Below are 18,736 nucleotides of genomic sequence, written 5' to 3' on the forward strand. Positions count from 1 at the left end.
ATATCAGATAAGGCTCAGGGCTTCTGATAGATGTCCCCTCTTGTGTGCCATGCTGTTCTGCATTCACTCTGCATGCACATTATTAAGACATGAAATTCCTCCCTTTGTCCACTACCAGCTATTCACTGCTATCCAGACACAAAATGAATTGAAAGGAAAACCAATATGTGGAGCTTGCATAGAATTAACAGAACTGGAACATTGCACTTATGATGGAGCAATGCCTACAGAACTAGGAGATTGATCAGAAAATGAGAAAGGAAGCTACCATATCAAGGCTTCTGTAATAGACATGTTTTTGTCTTACCACAGAAAGTAGCCCATGAGCAGCAGCCATACCAATTGGTTAGAAACAGCCTGTACCTGGGAGATGGCTGATGTTGGAGAGGCACTGGCACAGGTTGCCCAGAGAAGCCACGGGTGCCCCATCCCTGGAATTGTTCAAGGCCAGGTTGAATCCATCTTGGAGCAACCTGGTCTAGTGGAAGGTGTCCCTGCCAGTGCAAGGGGCTGGAACTAGATGATCTTTAAGGTTCCTTCCATTCTATGATTCAATGTGTGCACAGCTAAAACATTCATAAAGCTTTTATAACAGACATGGTACATTCACATCAATTAGCACACACTGAAGCTAAGTATGGCTGATGGAATTTAAACTTACTATAATTCTTCTTTGGTACTCTTCTTACCATTGGCAAGGTCTTCCCTCTGATGAAGGTAAATAACTTGTTGTTATCCTTACTCCCTGGAATGATTTTTAAGAGCTAATACATGCAGTAAAAGGTTTTCAGCCTTACACTAAGGTTTTTAAGTCCTAAATTCCTGCTGTAGTCTCCTACCCTTGCTTCTGTTGCAGTGCATACCTTCAACAGAGCCAATGCTATCCTCCATCAAAGAATAGATATTTGATGAAAGGGAGTATCTGTGCCAGTGCTGTCAATTTTCTGTTTAATACCAAGCAAGTCAGATAAATCAAGATAGAGGAAAACCATTTTTTAAATCTCAGTGTGAAGCGTTGATATACTGATTTTGAGAAAAGTAGTTGCAATGTTAGTAAGTGTTTATCAGGGTACATGAGAGCACTCTGTATTAAGTGAAAACAATAAATACATACTGAGCAACAACAATATACCAAAATATTGAATTACTGTTTTTTTCAATAGTTACCGTAAATTTGGTAGGAGACAAAATGTCTCGTGTTGCTTCATAATATGTGTAACAGGAGAGCTGAATTAAAATTGCACAGGCTTCTCCTCATATCATAATCCTTGGGCGTGCAGCCTAAGTGTTTCTGTTCCTTTGTATTAACTGCTTTTTATACAAACTCAGCTGTTTTCCCACTTCCAGCCCCAAAAGAAACTGGGTGTACACATGTAAATAGACAGAGAGTATTGGGCCTTTCAATGAGGTTATATGCTTATTAGTTATAGTTATTAGTTACATGCTTATTTACTCAGCTTTTTCTCTGTTTTTTCATTCCTATTTTAGCAGTCTCAACTTGGCAGTAAGCTGCACTGCTGGCCAGCAGGCACAGCAGGAAGTTTTATGTTGTAGGATGTTTAAAACAGTGAATGTATTCCTTTTGTTCAGGGCTTGCAGCTCTTGGCCCTCTGCGTTGGACTCTTCCTGCCCCAGCATCCATTCCTTTGGCTTCTTAAACTTCACTTAAAGAAGAATGCAGATTCCAGGTGTGCCTGAATATTATTACCCAGCTAGTCAACTGGTCTTTTTGAAATACCTTGTTTTCAATCTTTCCTGTAATATATCAGATCTTTTGACGTATATTTTAAAACGAATTTGAGTAGAATTGCTACTAAAATATAGTACATGTTACTTCTGTGCATCACTTGGGAAAATTGTAAGTTTTAAAAAAAATATTTTGCAGTGCCTACTCTGACTGTTGCAAAACTGTGAAAACCAAAATATGGCAGTTACACAACACACCCTGTGCCATGTTCACCTTTGGCACAATTCTGCTGGTCTCAGTTGACTAATTTTCTTTCTAATTCCACGTGCAAAAAAATGTTTTGGAAATCTCACCGAGTGAAATCTGAATGTCCTCCCATCTGGCCTCTCCAGAAATATTCACTCACAGTTTCCTATCCTTTCAATCATTCCCCAGGAATTGCCTTATTTCTCTTTTTGCCACAGGACTGAATTTGGGAAATATGCTATATACTGCCAGCGCTGTGTAGAACGTACCCAGCAGAACGGAGACCGAGAAGCCAGACCTTCCAGAATGGAAATCCTTTCCACTCTCCTGAGAAATCCCTATCACCATTCCCTGCCCTTCAGTATTCCAGTTCATTTCATGAATGGCATATATCAGGTAATGTCATGCAGGCCACGAAATCTGAGCTCTCCCAGCCCCCTGCTGTCAGCACATACACGAAGCAGTACATCAAAAAGAGGAAGGTAAACATGGCTCGAGTTTCCTCCTGTGCCAGTGCCAGCAATGGCAGGCACAAAGCACTTGTGATCTGATTTGATCAACTAAGAGTAAAGGTTTGGGGGAAAACCTTGAAGAGAAAGAAAAAAGCAAAACCTTGTAAGAGTGAGAACTGCCAAAACTCTGTTTCTTATTTAACCTGACCACCAGATGAATGAATTAGACTGAAGGAAAAGGAAAGGTATTAAATTCCACTTCCTTTCATCAGACATCTTGGAAGTTAAATATCTCAGTGAAGTCCTGGAAGCACAGCTGTAACTCCCATTATCAGTCCTGAAGGACAACCATATTTGTTACAGAACAAACATGGCTCCATTCTAAACTCTCTGGGGACGTCATTAGTCAAAGCCCCTAGGACACATTCCATGGGCTTCCAAGCATACTGCTTCACATCCTGGTTTATGTTTCCAGCTGTGAGAGATGGCTGAGAAGAGTTTTAACAATTCACAGTATTCCTAGATAGAAAGCAACTTTTTATATGAAATCAAAGCTATATCAAATAATTTTTTTATTTCAGATTGCAACAGAAGTACTTTGCATTTTTTCATCTCTAAGTTTCTTAATTGCTTACTGCTTGCACAGTAAAACAGAAAAAAAAGAACCTACATTTAAGCCAACTAACATTTAAATCATCCTAAAGGGTTTCAAAATTGAAGTTTGGAAAAAAAAAGGAGTAACTGCTCATTAGTTATTTACTGCCCAAAATTGTATAGTTACAAGGGCTAAGAAAATAGTAATTAAATACATAAATTACCTCAGTGGGATCAGCAAATAACAATTATAATGGTATTAAAAACTCTTGTATTAATCTCTGAAGATTAATCAGATTTTTATTTTAATGCCAGGCACTGAGAAGTTCAAACAATAGTTCATGATCCATTTTCAAGATATTTTTTTACCAAAACATTTTCAACATGTCAAATACAGGAAAACACTCTCAATAAAGATTTAAGTGAACATCAGCCACTGCTACCTGTAAAGAAGCTATTTGCCATCTCTTGCTAAAATGCTTCAATACCAGTCACAGCAAACAGAAGCTGATATTTGTGGAAGTTAAATTTAGAAGGTTCTGTATATTACTGACCTGTGTAATAGTGACAAAGCAACATTCATAAACTATTTTAGATCTGCCAGTGTAGATCTGTCACCTGATATCGCTCAAGTTGCCCATGATGAAAAATGATTAATTGATCTCATTTGCTTTGCACTATATTAAAAGGTACAGGAAATTATAATTTTCCTTTACAAGTGGTATTTTTCACAAAAAGCTCAGATACTAAACTGCTATCTGTCATATAAATTCTGTAATAGAATTCCAAGTGTAACAAGTGCAAGGAAACCAATTCCACTAAACTGACTTCCCATGTGAAAATCTTTTTCAGGCCCTATATGGAAAATTTTTAATTTCCAATTACAGTAATGGATGAAATGGGTCTTATAGTTCCACCATTATTCTAGAAGTATTATATTTCAAAATCCTAGATTTAAAGGGGAAACAGATATGAGTTTGACAGCAAAATACATTTTGGCTTCTTTTTTAGGTTGTTGGGTTTGATGCCTCTACCACAGTAGAGGAATTTCTGAACACTCTGAACCAAGATACAGGGATGAGGAAACCAGCTCAGTCAGGATTTGCACTGTTTTCTGATGATCCCTCTGGCAAGGATATAGAGCACTGTCTTCAAGGAAACATCAAGGTAAACAAAAGCCTTTAATGGGCTGTGCATATAAAAAAATAAAGTATCTTCATTTGACAGAGATCTCTTCAGACAATGTAAAGGAAAACAATTTTCAGGCTGAAAACTGTCTTTTTTTCTTAATGTGAAAGATTTTTTTTTTAAAGATCACTTTTTCAGTTGCTGAAGTTCATTCAGTGAACTACAGTTAAAAGCCTTCTCCAAGAGATCTGTATTATTCAGAGAAGTAACAGCTGTGTTAAAAAACAAAAAGTAAGCTGTTACAGTTCTTTAAGGAGCATTAGAGTCAAACAAGGATTTAGAGATTTCAGTCAACGTTTCTGATATAGCTCCAAAAGATGACCATGTGAGGTCCAAGAAGTCATTGATACTGGGGTGGAGATCCTGGGAAATTAAAAAAAAATAAATGGTTCCTTCTTTAATACAGAATAGGCTTAAGGCTCAGTTTAAGAAATTTCCAATTTTTGGCTTGCCATTGTCCTGAATTCTAAAATTTAGCTCTATTGATAGAATTAAATTCTTAGCAGTAAGGAGTGACAAAAGGCAATATAATCTGTACTTTAGTAAAATATTAGATACTATCCAAGTCTTTTAGCAACTAATGAATCATTAATTTTTTGTATTTCTACCAAGTAGTTTTTTGCACCCTTTGGCCAATGTTCACAGCTGCACTTTTGAGTTACAAGGTGTGGTACAACCTGGCCTTGGTGATAAACAAGCGGCGTCACCACAATCAGAAAAATTACCATATGGAAAGCAAAATTTATAAAAGATGTACTTATTTTCTAGGTAACTGTAAGTTTAGAAACTACTCATATTACTGCTTCCAGTAAGGCTCTTTTATGAAGGAATGGTGACATGAAGCCCAGTTGGGGTCCTAGGATCTCTGTTCTACTGCCTCCCCATCTGCCCACCTACCCACCTACACAGATTGTTGTGAACCACTTTTGGTGCATTTTTTAACAAACTTCATGCAAAAGGACCTGAAAAACTTGGGCATGTAGTAGAAGAAGAAGGCAGAGATCAAAGACATTTGATTAATTATATAACAACTCACTCTGTGTTTTTACACATTCATTGGCAGCTGCTAAATCAAGGCCAATGTTAGGCCTTTCCATGTTAATGGCTTCTTTCCAAAGGCAGTGCATGTGTTGCAGGATAAACAAAATCCAAAAATGTTAATTATTAAACACTTTGACTAAGAAATACAAGTAAAGTTATACTTCAGTGAGTTTAAAAATTCAAGCTGTGTATGTATCTAATAGGTGATAGGTAGAGGACATTAAAATAAGTTGACAGTTTCTTTTCAAGGTATTTGCAAATAAAAAGGCATGCCAAATCAGTTTTGTATTGCTTTCCTTCTAGATCTGTGACATTATTTCAAAATGGGAGCAAGCCTCCAAAGAACAACACCCTGGGAAATGTGAAGGCACAAGGACTGTCCGCCTTACTTACAAAAACAGGTTTGTTTAGCAAGTACAATATCTCTGCCTTGTCCCGAGATTTGTTTTTCACTTTCTGCAGTTTCTTCATCTGAGAAACACTGGCTGACTTGAAGCTTGCAACAAAAATAGTAAATGGGTGTAACTGGAGAAATTTTTTTAAATAGAGTTACCTTTTTTTTTTTAGTTCTTAAGAGGTGAACAGGGCTGCAAAAAATTCCCACTGAAGTCAGAAGACTGACATTAAATATTTACCCACTGGTTCAAGTACAAGTGTTGCTCTGCTAATGTGTTTTGCCACTGAAATAAACATGTCACACTCAGAGCAGATACTGCTAATCCTCAGGGCTAATGCATTTCCATATCTTCTTTATTTAATAACTTTCTGTCTTTTGTGTAGGCTTTATTTTTCAGTTCAAGTTCATGGCGAGACAGACAGAGAGAAGCTGCTGCTAGTGTATCAGACAAATGATCAAATAGTCAATGGACTTTTCCCTGTAAACAAAGAATTAGCAATGGAATTGACAGCCCTTTTAGCTCAGGTAATCTTTATGCATGGATAACTCACACAGCAGTTTTTCAGGAGAAAATCTTAAACAAACTGATACAGGATTGCTTCACACTCAATTGACCTTCACCTTTTACATATGAGTGTCAGGAAACAGACTGGGCTGGGATATTTGTGTAGAGTAATTTTTAACTGGAGTGGAAATGCTTTACGGCCTTTGTGCTGCTGGCACCAGTATGGCTAAAATGTGCTTTCCCTCTTGCACAGCAAGGCCCTCTGGCATTTAATATCATGTAATCATGTACCATTTCTTCATTCACTATTCCTTCCATGATTTCTGCAAATTAATTCTCCAAAGTAACAGCTCTTCAATGAAAGTCTAAGAGTCCTTTACTAGACACGGTCTTGATGTCTTATTTTTAAAAAATTAAAAGCTCAAATGAAGGGTTTTGAGAAAGTAATTTGATGTTGTTATTCAATAAATGTAAACTGATTTGTGTTAGCTGAAGAGAGAGCAATCTAAGAGCAGAACAATTACATATATTTTATGATATTTAAATTTTTTTCATGGTAGGTAGAAAATAAGAAAATCACTAGTGTGACTTTTTTATCAGTGAAAAGTACGTATTATTTGACAAATTTGTTTTCTTTTATACTTGGTCGAACAGATCAAAAGATAGTTCATAATATCCAGCTAGAAAATTACTTTAGAGTAACAAAAAACTTTTTTCATGGACTTCCCCTTAGGTAGAGATTGGAGATTTTGAACGGCCTTTCTCAACTCCAGCAGGGCAAGTCACTTCCCAGTCCAAGTCCAACCAAACCCTAAAGCAAGTTTTGGAGAAGTTCTACCCTAAGAGATACAAGCAAGGTTGTTCAGATGAACAGTTAAGGTGAGATGGGTCTTTTGAGTCATATTCTCTAAAGATCTAGGAGTGAAACAAAGAAGTTTTAAATTGTCATTGGGAATAATGTATTGTTGAGCTATATTTGCCTAACCTGTGTTTGAAACTCATTTTCTTGCTAATCTAAACAACCCATTTCCTCTGCACATTTCTAATCTAAACAAAGGACCATTATTAATAACACATTCCAGCAAAAGATGTAGCAGTTACTACATAGTGTTACAAAACCCAGCGATTTTGAAATTCTTATTTTTCTTACTCAGCAAGTCTAAATGAGGTCTGAGTGTGCACAGACTAAAGAGTTATGAAGTAAAGGACATGAGGACATGATCTGTTAGTTATTCTAGTGTGCAATCTCTGGCAGCCAGTCAAATTGGAAATGTAACTTAGTGGACTTACTAGTAAGGTATCACTTTATTTAAAACTAATAACCTGCAAGGCATTTAAATCAACACCTACTGATATGAAAATGAGCAGAACAGTGTAATAAATTATCCACAGTCAGTGATACAGCAGTTTTGAAGTCCAGTAAACATCATAGAGATGTTCTTCAGTACAGAAAATTTTCAGGTTGAGAAAATTTAAAGCTACTATTATATGAACATAGTAACATTATTACATAATCAAAAGGCAATGGGGTATTCAGACTCATGCAATTAACTTCAAAGAACAAATTATAAAAGGTCTCAGATTAGATTAACTCATGGAGGAAAAGTGAAAAATCTGTTGAACTGTTTAAGTAGTCCTACACTACTGGCTGGCTGAGCTGGAGATCTGTGGCATGGGAAGAATCACTCTGTGCCTGCCCTATTGCCTATATTTTTTTTGCTAAGGGTGCAGTTTGACCTCATAAACAGTAAGAGCAAAGCTGCAAGTGCTGGATCTCCCTTTACTACACATTAACCCTGCCTTTTCACAGGCTACAATGACATTATGGCTGCTGGGTGAGTCATCCCTCCAGGTTAGTGTCCTAGAAAGGTATTCTGGGCTGGGCGTTTTTGAAAATTAGTTTTTCCACACTATTGAACCAACTTGCCAAGGAGCCACAAATTGACAGAAGGAGCCAGAAAAAAAGCCCCAGCGTGAACACACTGTGCATCAGGAGTAGCATTCTGGGTAGCAGTGCCCAGACATACTAAAAGGGAGTAGTGCTAAGCCACGTCTCTCACGCCTCCTACCAGCCACAGGTAAAGATATGTGCTAAGCTCGATGGATTTTTGGAATGACAGCTGACATAGCTGTTGAGTACTGATAAAGGTACATTGATTCTCTGTAGAGACACGTTAAAAGCTGTCCCAGACTTTCTGCCTTTATGCTGCAACTGCTACGTCAATATTTAATCATAATGTTTCAGAAATTAGAAGATACTTCATAATTTTTATGTGCATTAAAATACTAAATGACATTTTGGATTTATTTAATACTGCATCAGTGATAGTCCTTGTATTAACTGAAATTACCATTTTAAGAAATGGATTCTTCTGTTGCTCATTAAACTTGCTGTGGGCAAGCACTGGAATTCCCTTCAGTAAGTAAATCCCACCCTTCATTTCAACAGACAGCTTTGCCAGCGACTGTCAACAAGATGGATGGCTCTCCGTGGGCACAGCGCCGCAGACTGCGTGCGCATTTACCTCACCGTGGCCAGGAAATGGCCCTTCTTTGGGGCTAAACTGTTTGCAGCAAAAGTGAGACTTTTTAATCAGTTTGACTGGGGAGGGGGACGAGGGGCTTAAATATTAATATAATTTGCAAATAATAGTATATTTTTGTTAAAAATAACTCTGTATACATGAGTGTAGCTATGATACTTTCTGAAAAATCCTTTCTTTAGGATTTTTTCTCCTGAGAAGCTGAGAAGCCTTAAGAACAAAATGTAAACAATGATTATCTGCTGCTGTGGAATGCAAAAAGTGGATCTGTGATTGGTCTCATGTGGTCATTTCTAATTAATGGCCAATCACAGTCCAGCTGTCCAGACTGTCTCAGTCAGTCACAAGCTTTTGTTATCATTCTTTTTTCTATTCTTAGCTAGCCTTCTGATGAAATCCTTTCTTCTATTCTTTTAGTATAGTTTTAATATAATAGATATCATAAAATAATAAATCAAGCTTTCTGAAACATGGAGTCAACATTCTCGTCTCTTCCCTCATCCTAAGACCCCTGCAAACACCGTCACACATGAGCTGATTGAACTCCTGTCAAATTACTTTTTAAGTCATAGACTGCTGAAATAAAACAGCCATAGTACTGAGTGTATCATAATAGTAACTTTCCAATACTCTTATTGCTTGTTTTCCATTATTAATCTGTGTTTCCATTTCCCTCTGTCTTAGTTTGAGATAGCCTTTTAGGTTCAGACTCTTTTTACCTGACAACGAATGGAACATTGAAAAGGTATCATTAGCTGGCTGTGGAAGCTGAACCTTGCAGAAGGACTAAATGTGGTTAAGGGTATTTAGAGCACTCCCTTCTATGCTGGCCCCTTCTCAATTTCTCTTAACTACTGGTATCTTAATTCTTTTGATTCAAATAACAGCTCTGTTCAACAGAACTGTCACCTCATGCCTTCAGTTTTAATAGGTAAACCCACAGTGTGTGTGTGTGTGTAAACATATATATATATATATATATATATATATATATATATATATATATATATATATATATAAAACTGCTTGTCAGCACTTTGTTCTTTGTGTATTTAGATATATGAGCTAGGGGACAAACTGTAGGACACCTGACTATTTTATTAAGGAGTATTTTATTAATGAGACTATATATTTTATTGGACTAAGGACCAGGGTAGGTTTCAAGTGTATCAGTTTGAGTTCATTGTTCTGCCACTGGCCACCTACATGGCATTGGGCAGGTATTTCAATTCCTTTCCTGAGATTTACACTGAGAGGGAATTGAAGTGGGAACTGTGCATGGAGAGAGGTCTGTAATAACTGAGAATTAATAATTATTCACATATTGCCTCATTTTGAAGTAGTAACTAAAGGACATTTCTCTTTGTAGCCTCTAGCAACAGCCTCAGTTGAGAAGTCCTTCATATGGTTTGCTGTCCATGAAGATGGAGTAAGCATCTTGGATTACAGCTCCATGGTAAGTGAAATTTCTATTTCTAATTTGGTCAAGATAGATTTTAGTACTAATGATTTGGAGAGATTCACCACCATACTATCTAAAAGATGGCATTAGCTTTCCATGCTAAGTTATCTAGTCCTTCTCTTAAAGCAAAAATTCATTCCTTTTAAAATGTTTTCATGTTATCATCATTACAGTAGCACTAATAATAGAAGTAAGTAATGAATTCTTTGCACAGAATTTATTTTTGTTTATCAGATACAGTTTTTATATCATTTAATGAAATGTTAATGTTTTAATCATTCAGATGTCAGGAAATCCATAGTTATTTTAATGTTATTACAATAACATTAATTTTCTTTTCCTGGAGACTTAATTTTCCAGTATTATTCATAATACATACACTCTGCAAAGAGCAGTTACTTTAATAGATTGTTATTTTCATTGTATTATTTTTGTTTAATAGTAGGTAATATAACCCAGTGTTATTTAATTATGTCATTTTAGGCTCAGATTTTTCTTTGATTTGCAATACAAGTTTTCATAGAAAACGACTTGTAATCAGTGTGAAAAGCAATGCCTGAGAAGATCCCTGCTTTCATTTATATCCTGCAAAGAAAAAGAATGGCATGCTGCTATTAGCAAGTGCTAATATTGAATATCAGAAAATTAAAATCTCAGCTTTATAATTGTGCTGATATGGGCCTTTTCATTACATTTCTTTGCAGTTCAAGAAATAATAAAACAAAGAGCATGAGGAGAGGAAACAGCAGCTCTCAGGGAACAAGCAAAACACGCTTGCAGTAGACTGCAGAGCTCTACCAGCACTGCTCCTGGAGCTGTGGCATTTCTGTAGGCCATTGCCAGGTTAGGTAGTGGCAGGCCTTACCTGACATTCAAGGAATGCTCAGCTTCCAGGGAACATTGGGATTTTCTGTAGGAAGGATCAGGGAAATCAGAAATGATGCTGCAAGGGGTAGAGATAGTACTATTGCAAAACTGGGGAAAAAGAGGTTTACTAAGGAAGGACACTAAATCAGTTGTTGTACAAATGACGATGAATTTTAAATGCAAACATCTGCAGCAAATTAATGTGAGGTGTAACAATAGATTAAATGCTGATCTTAACTCAAAGGCCATTTTTGTGGTGTTACACCCTGAACAGTAAGAAAAAGCTGAGGAGCCCTGAAGAGCAATTATGTTTCATCAGAGATGTGAAAAAAAGAGAACAGAATTTAATTTTTGTGTTTGCAAAACATATCACTGCACAAAAAGACTACCTGGAGTTAAATTCCTTCAGATGTCTCACACTCTGCCATTTAATTTATTTAGATACTGCTTCAATTTCAAGTGGAATTTGTAAGATTAACTTTTCTCAAAGTCAATCAAGATTTGGGTAAATGGAATTACACACTGGAGTTGAAATGTTCTTATATCTTTTATCTAATTAATTGGAATAGAAACAGAGGTCAAACTTAGAAGAGTTATCATCTACAGTGAAACTCCTCACCATGAAGGTCTAAATGAAGCTATCCCAAAATTCATAGTTAATTACAAGATTCATAAGAGGCTACCTCCATTGAAAAATATGTGTGTAATTATATTTTTAAAAGAAGAATTTGTCATAATCTGTTTTTCCTGCATGGTCCTGTTTAACAGCTTTGTGTTTTGTTCTGGGGGTTTCCATTTTCCAGAGGCTGACAGTTACATACACATATAAGAGCCTGATGACTTTTGGAGGCTATCAAGATGATTTTATGCTGGTTGTTAACAATGCTCAGACAAAGGACAAATCAACTGAAAAACATCTTTTTGCCATGACAAAGCCAAAGGTTGGTCTATTAACCTGAACCAGTTTCCATCTGCTTTTGTGCTCTCTCTAGTGGGTAATCCCTAACAGATGTGAAAGATGAAACACCTTTTTTTACTCCTAGCCTGCTCAGATTTCTGGCTTTTTCCAGATGATTTTAGAGAGCAAATAATTAGTAATGTCAGGGCTAACTGAGACAGTACTGATGTGTTCCTGTTCTTTTCATGTCCCTGTCTGTAACATTCCAGAGTTTTCATAGAAGGACAAAGAAGGCTGATAAGGACAGAAATTGCATGCAGTACCTAAAACCTACTCTGTTTGCCTAATCAGCACCAGAGATGATTTTTCAAAAAGTACATTTGGGATCTACAGTGAAATTGAAAAACACAACATCTGAAAGATCAGTCACTTCTTAGAAATCCTAGGATATTTTTCCTTTTGGTTGAAAGAAAAAGAAGTCCTGCTTTTTAAATCTAGATTCTCTCCTTTACTGGGAAGACTCACTATATTAAAAAAAAAACAAACCCAAAACCCAAAGGTTTTGCTGTTAGTTTGAACAAATTTAAGAAATAATACAAAATTCCACATATAAATTGGGTTCAAAACATGATTCTTCATACAAATAAGCATAGTAAAATACACATGTTGAAGTTTCCCTCAGATTGTGCCCTTACAGAATCACAGAATGGTTTGGGTTGGAAAGGACCTTAAAATCACCTAGCTCTGACCCCTCTGCCCTGGGCAGGGACACCTTCCACTAGACCAGGTTCCTCAGAGCCCCATCCAAGCTGGCCTTGAACACTTCCATGGATGGGGCATCCACAGCTTCTCTGGGCAAGTGTTCAGTATCTCAGCCAGGTTTCTATGGGTCACAAAGAGAAAATATGATAAAAACCTCCCCAAAGTCTTTATTCCCTTCATCTACCCTGCATCTTGAGTTCTCTGAGTCTCTGGCAAAACTTCTCAGGGTGTCATCTTTTGGACTTAACATCTCTCTCAAAATTAAATAAGTCATCTCTGAATCATTTAAGACTGTGGAAGACAAAGTATCTTTGATTCCTGATGGGAATAACATTACATTATTTAAAGGAGCAATAAAAAAAGCTTTATTAGTTATCTCCTCTCCCCCCATCATTAATTTGTTAAAGTACAAGTACTTATCCAGTTGATGGTGATTGTCACTTGCTAAAAAGTTAGCTATTTTTTCAGCAGTCAAAACACATCACTGTATTTTTCAAAGAGTTTTGTATGTTCCTGTTATAGATTCTTGAGATCACTCTACTGATTGCCAGCTACATTAACAACTTTCATCAGCTGAAAGGAGTTGCTCATCACCTCTCTGCTCCAGCATTACTGGCACCTCAAAGTGGACAGAAACTCAAGGAGATGGGGAGCCAGCCACTTCTTGCAATCAACAGACCAACTAAATGTCCCACTTTGTTATGAAAGGATTATGTATCATGATAATGCATCCTTGGTGGAGGGTTTCTACATGGACTGAAAACCTTCTGAGGTACAAGATGCAGAGCATAAGCAGCTCCATAAACAAAAGGAAGGTGGACAGGTTTACATTTACTCAGTTGCATATAAGAGGAGTAGCCCTTAAATTAAAGCTCTGGCCTGAATTGGAAAGATGATGAGTCAGTTTAAGGACTACAATTGACTGGGGGTTGCTTGTGCCTGCTGCTCAGAAAAAATACATCTGTTTATAATGATGGAGAAAGGTGTCATTGGAAATAACTGTATAGATTTTACAGTTTTACAGATATATTCTCAGGGACCAAACTGTCTTCAGCTCTTCATCTCTTATTTTTCAAAATTAGACCAGTTTTATAACTTTCATTTTGAAAAGGAATTTTTGTTTAGAAAAGCAGTCAAATACAAAATACTTTTCACTTCCAGCACCATCCTTATTTGCAATACAAGTATCATGGGACTAAAAGGAACAAATTATGTATAATTGTTTCTCCTTTGAAAAAAAAAACAAACACATAAGCACATGTAACTATTACAAATTTAAAGAGTATTCTCATGATACACTCTAGCCTTTGTTATACAGCTGTTTTACCTGGCAAATCTTCGGCCTTGGTCTGGTAAATTTCTAAATAAACCTTCTCTGCTCCAGCCTTTTGAAAAGAATCTAAACTGGATAGACACTGTATTTAGTACAGTTCTGTTAAACAATACCCTGTACCTAATTTCTCCTTTAATCCAGAATAATAATATAATACAGATGGCAAGAATGACTCACAATTCAAAACACAAGAACAACACAGAAAACCATTGACATAAAATGTTGTGAGTAAATGGAGACCTAAAATCCATGTACAATATGTATAATGTATATACATTGAGTCTGAATAATATTTACTTCTTGTTTTTAATTTGTATCGATACTTTTCCTATGCTAATACTAATATAATGTTCTTGCACACTGAAGACATGATGCTGCATCTGCACTATTGGACCTAGGAGCACTTTCCAGTTGCCTTTTTCAGGTGCAAGCCTCAGCACTACATAGGTCAAATGTATAGAAATTACATCCATTGTTTTTCTTCCAGTCCTCTCTTTTTTGTTCCAATGCAAATAAACCACTTCTGCAGGCTCCAGAATGGATCAGCACCATACTCTCATAGATAATTTAGGTACAACCATGAAGAAGGTACTCAAACATAAATCACTGATTCATGGACATTTTACAGTTTTCACTTTGGCTCATGTTAATGATCACAAAGCATTAATCCCTTACAGCCAGTCCTCATTGGTTTTGTTTGATTATTACTTAAACTGACGTAATTTCACAATGAAAGAAATCTCTGATTTATGTTCTTTAAATATTTCAAATGCTCATACTGAGAGAAAAGGTATTTTCAGCTTTTTGCCCTCTATTAAAAGCAGGGGATATGGGGATACAGTATCCTCCTAAAGAATTAAAATAGATTGGAAGGGAGATACAGGCCATGAAGAGAACATGGTCTTAAAAAGGGGAAAGGCAGACAGGCAAGCTGGTTTTCTTTAGAAAGCTGTCAAAGTCCTGCCACAGCTACTGAAGTGCACAGGACTCAAGCACCACCTGATGAATGCATGAGCCAATGCTTCCTCTTGAAAATTACAACCAAATAACTCACATACCATATCCAGATGCTTTCACTTTTGCAGGGTGGAAAGGACTTCCTGGTAACTTCCACCCTTTGGTGGGGGCACTAGACTCTTCTCTTTCCATGAGGCAGGGCCAGCAGCAGGAGGTTTTACCTCCTCCTAGATCATCCAGGGAAGCATCTTGGGAGCCCCAAGAGACCGATGGCATTACTTCTTGTGTTGCACCCCATGGGAAGTGATACAGATCCCATGGTGAAATTCATTTAGGAATTAACACCCCTTTGCAATCAGCAGAATAATTAACTTTCAGATTTGAGGGGGTAAGGGTGTTTACAAATACAAACATGTTACTGAATCAGTTAGGTTACACTACAAAGCTTCTCAAATATGATTAAAAACTTCCATTTACAAACACAAAAGCCTTCTTGTAATCATGAAATTATGATAACCTGGAATACTCCAGGTTATACTTTCCTAATTGACCAATTTCAAATGAATGTGGCAGATCACCTTCTGTTATTAGAAGGGAAAAAAAGTGGAGCATTTTGCTAGTGAGCTTGATAATGTAGTTTTAAAAATCTTTGTTGAATTTTGAACAACATGATAAACAATGCAAATAGCTGATGTGTACACTTGGAGATTTCATTAACAACATTACAAACAGTTGTTTTATAAAGCCCTGTACAGTCTATGAGCAGAGTATGACCTTCCTGCCTGCCTTTGGGTAGGAAACTCAATAGACACTGCTTTGCTTTTTTCTGTTGAGCTCTTGCTGCTGCAGTATGTCCCTACATCATCATAATCAGAAGCAATCCATGCATTAGTTCCCCTTTTTTGGCATGACTTTCCAGACTCACTAACTGCTCATTATAGGTCACCATTAATGCCACCCAGTCACATGACCAGAAATGTTGAGTTATTTTATGAAATAAATGCACTCACAGTTACTGTGACAACCCTGTGTTAAACAATGGAGCTGCTTCCAGTTTGATCAGCAAGAGTGAGGTTTCTGTAGGGACAGTAACCTCAGCAGACACTTCCCTGCAAGGTAACAGGGTCAGCAGGTGGAGACCCTTCCACCATGTGCAAGCACACTCCCAAACACAGCTCTGCATATCTCAGGGCCTTGCTCCATGGTAATCAAGCTCCAGAGCTACTTAAAGAATACTACACAATGCCATACAGCAAGGCTGAAAATTTCACAGTCCAAGCAGACAATCTGTTCTGCCTTCCCCACCAGCCCAAGCCCCATGGGCGATCCAGAGCTCAGTCTTAACCTGAAGTCCTGCACCAAAGAAATCCATACTGTGCTACCTAATCCATGACTAAAGCAGGGTAGGATCCTGACCCTTCTCACCTCAGCAGTGATGATTCTGTGGGAGCTGTCAGTGAGCAGCAGCTTCTGAGACCATTGCTGAAAAACTTCCTATGTTCAAAGCTTGCAGAACCTAGGTTGTAAAAATATTGGCAGGATGGGATTAATATGTTAGCACATGCAAGGAGACTTCCCCTTCTGCCATGAACTTTAGATTATCTTTCATGCTTGCTTTGAGTTAGTGGTCAGAATCAACAATCCATGTAGATGATCAATGAATCTGAGCTTGACAGTGACTGAAAAATCACTGGCAAATGTCTGTGTAAACAATCACATTGTTTTGAAAAGACTATTTGGAATGCAATGTAAATTAATATATTACTTGAACTTCACTTTGCCTTGTCAGTTTTTGAGCAGCAGTGTTAGCAACAAAACAACTGATTTCTAGAACAAGCAAGACCCATTTACTCCTGTAGCCCACCAGGCAAAGGATAAAGCTTTAAGGTATTAATACAATCCCTAAGTTTAATGGGTTTTGTTATTTTATATTTAAATTTTGTTTAAATTTTAAATAAAAGCATATATTTCCCTATGAAAGAAGGCTGCTAGGTATTTGGTGTTGAAGTTCCTTGTCAGACTACCAGTTTTCCTAGGTTTTAATGGTTTCTGAAGGAAGAAAATCATTCTTGTGTAAAGAAATGCACCACTTAAAGTTCTAGGTAGAGCTTTAATAGTCCATACAGTTTAGTACAATCCATTAGTCTGAGTTAATTCTAACTAAGATGGTAAGTAACTCAGTAATACTGAATTAGGGGGAAAAAGTTTTGTGTGTGTGTTGTTTTGGGTATTCTTTAAAGTTTATTAGGGCAAAAGAAACACAGAAAGTTGAAACACTGAAAACTCCAGTTTAAATTCCAGATTGGGTTTCAGTGCATTTATTAACTGTACACACTTTTACTGTGCTCAGAACTGTACTGTACTGTAGCATCTTCCAGATATGCCACCTCTGACAGTGAGTAAATCACTGTAAAAATACTTTGCTTTTTATACTCTCGTTGTTGCAGTAATGCCTGCATAGGTCACAGTGCCAGGAGCAATGCCTACCATGGTTTTGCTGTCTTTGGCAGAGCAAGGGCAGCTTTGTCCAGGGATTTTGCTACCTCTAGATGCTGATTACAGATCAGCACCGGCTTCACATATATACCAAAATATCAGAAGTGTTCTGTTGAACTGAAATTGATGAAAGAAATGCACTTAGACATCAGCATGATCTGCACTGTGTAACACTACGTAATTAAGTTTCTTTCTGGATTTTAATTAGTAAGACCATGGTTTCCATAAGAGGGTAGCAAATTCCTGATCATTTGCATGCAAAAACCTGGAAGTAATTAAAAACAACAAAAATAGCTATATAAAGGCTTCTGGAACTGAAACCGAGTGATTATGCAAGCTAAATATAGAAAAATAGATCTTATTTAAAGAATGAACATTACTTAGGGTCAGTGTTAGGATACTCAGCCTTCTTTGGGTAAGGAAGAATGAACAGTTAAAATGAAATCTGAGTTAATCATTATGAATGAGGCCATTTTCCTGGCTTTGATCAAACAGGTAACTGAATGATTTCAGGTCTTTCTGTCTCCACTCTCCCAAGATACAAAGCAGCTCCTCAACTACAGAAGAGAGCTGTAATTGCTGTCTGGGATTTTGGGCCACTTCTCTATAGGACACTTTAAACTTGTTGGGTTCACCTACATCCCATGCCCATTTCATACTCAGGGTCATCCTCCTGTTCTACTGCACCCTTTAAATCCTACTTTCTAATCCAAGCCCACCATTTTTGGACTTGATTTTTGATAATCTTATTTGAAATAATCCAGCCCCTGCTTGTTACAGTATCTTACTTTGTATGCCCCTAGTAACTACAAAGTCACAGAAACCCAGAATGGGTCAGGTTGAAAGGGTTGGTCATCTGCTCCAACCTCCCTGCTCAAGCAGGGTCATCCCAGAGCACAGGGCTCAGGATTGTGTCCAGTTGGTTCCTGGATACCTCTGGTGAGGGAGACTCTACAGCCTCTCTGCACAATCTGTTCAAGTGCTTGGCCACCTGTACAGTAAAGAAGTCCTTCGTCATGTTCAGGTGGAACTTCTGTGCATCAGTTTCTGCCCATTGCCTCTTGTCCTTTTGCTCAGCAGCACTGAGCAGAGCCTGGCTTCTGCTTTCTGCCCATTGCCTCTTGTCCTTTTGCTCAGCAGCACTGACAGAGCCTGGCTCCATCCTCTGACACCTCCCTGCAGACACTGACAGACATTGGTGAGATTCCCTCTCAGTCGCATCTCCTCGAGGCTGAACAGGCCCAGCTCCCTCAGCCTTTCCTCCTGAGAGAGATGCTCCAGTCCCTCACCCGCCCTCGTTGCCCTCCG

The 18,736-nt window shown here is 37.6% G+C and overlaps 1 protein-coding gene across 1 annotated transcript in view; it reads left to right on the plus strand.

Annotated features, from left to right (window-relative positions):
• PLEKHH2 (pleckstrin homology, MyTH4 and FERM domain containing H2) overlaps positions 1-16,909 on the plus strand; it is a 56,678-nt gene extending 39,769 nt beyond the window's left edge. Inside the window, exons 21-30 of the mRNA XM_071427359.1 lie at positions 1,591-1,688; positions 2,152-2,329; positions 3,991-4,146; positions 5,512-5,609; positions 5,989-6,130; positions 6,844-6,989; positions 8,560-8,689; positions 10,023-10,109; positions 11,786-11,923; positions 13,165-16,909. Coding sequence (XP_071283460.1) covers positions 1,591-1,688; positions 2,152-2,329; positions 3,991-4,146; positions 5,512-5,609; positions 5,989-6,130; positions 6,844-6,989; positions 8,560-8,689; positions 10,023-10,109; positions 11,786-11,923; positions 13,165-13,347 — 1,356 coding nt within the window. The 3' untranslated portion in view covers positions 13,348-16,909. The remainder of the gene's footprint in view (positions 1-1,590; positions 1,689-2,151; positions 2,330-3,990; positions 4,147-5,511; positions 5,610-5,988; positions 6,131-6,843; positions 6,990-8,559; positions 8,690-10,022; positions 10,110-11,785; positions 11,924-13,164) is intronic.
• The last annotated feature ends 1,827 nt before the right edge of the window (positions 16,910-18,736 follow it).

This window comes from Agelaius tricolor, unplaced genomic scaffold (genome assembly GCF_023055355.1).
Source record: "Agelaius tricolor isolate 1412-34295 unplaced genomic scaffold, bAgeTri1.0.p SCAF_1, whole genome shotgun sequence".
Lineage (NCBI taxonomy): Eukaryota > Metazoa > Chordata > Aves > Passeriformes > Icteridae > Agelaius > Agelaius tricolor.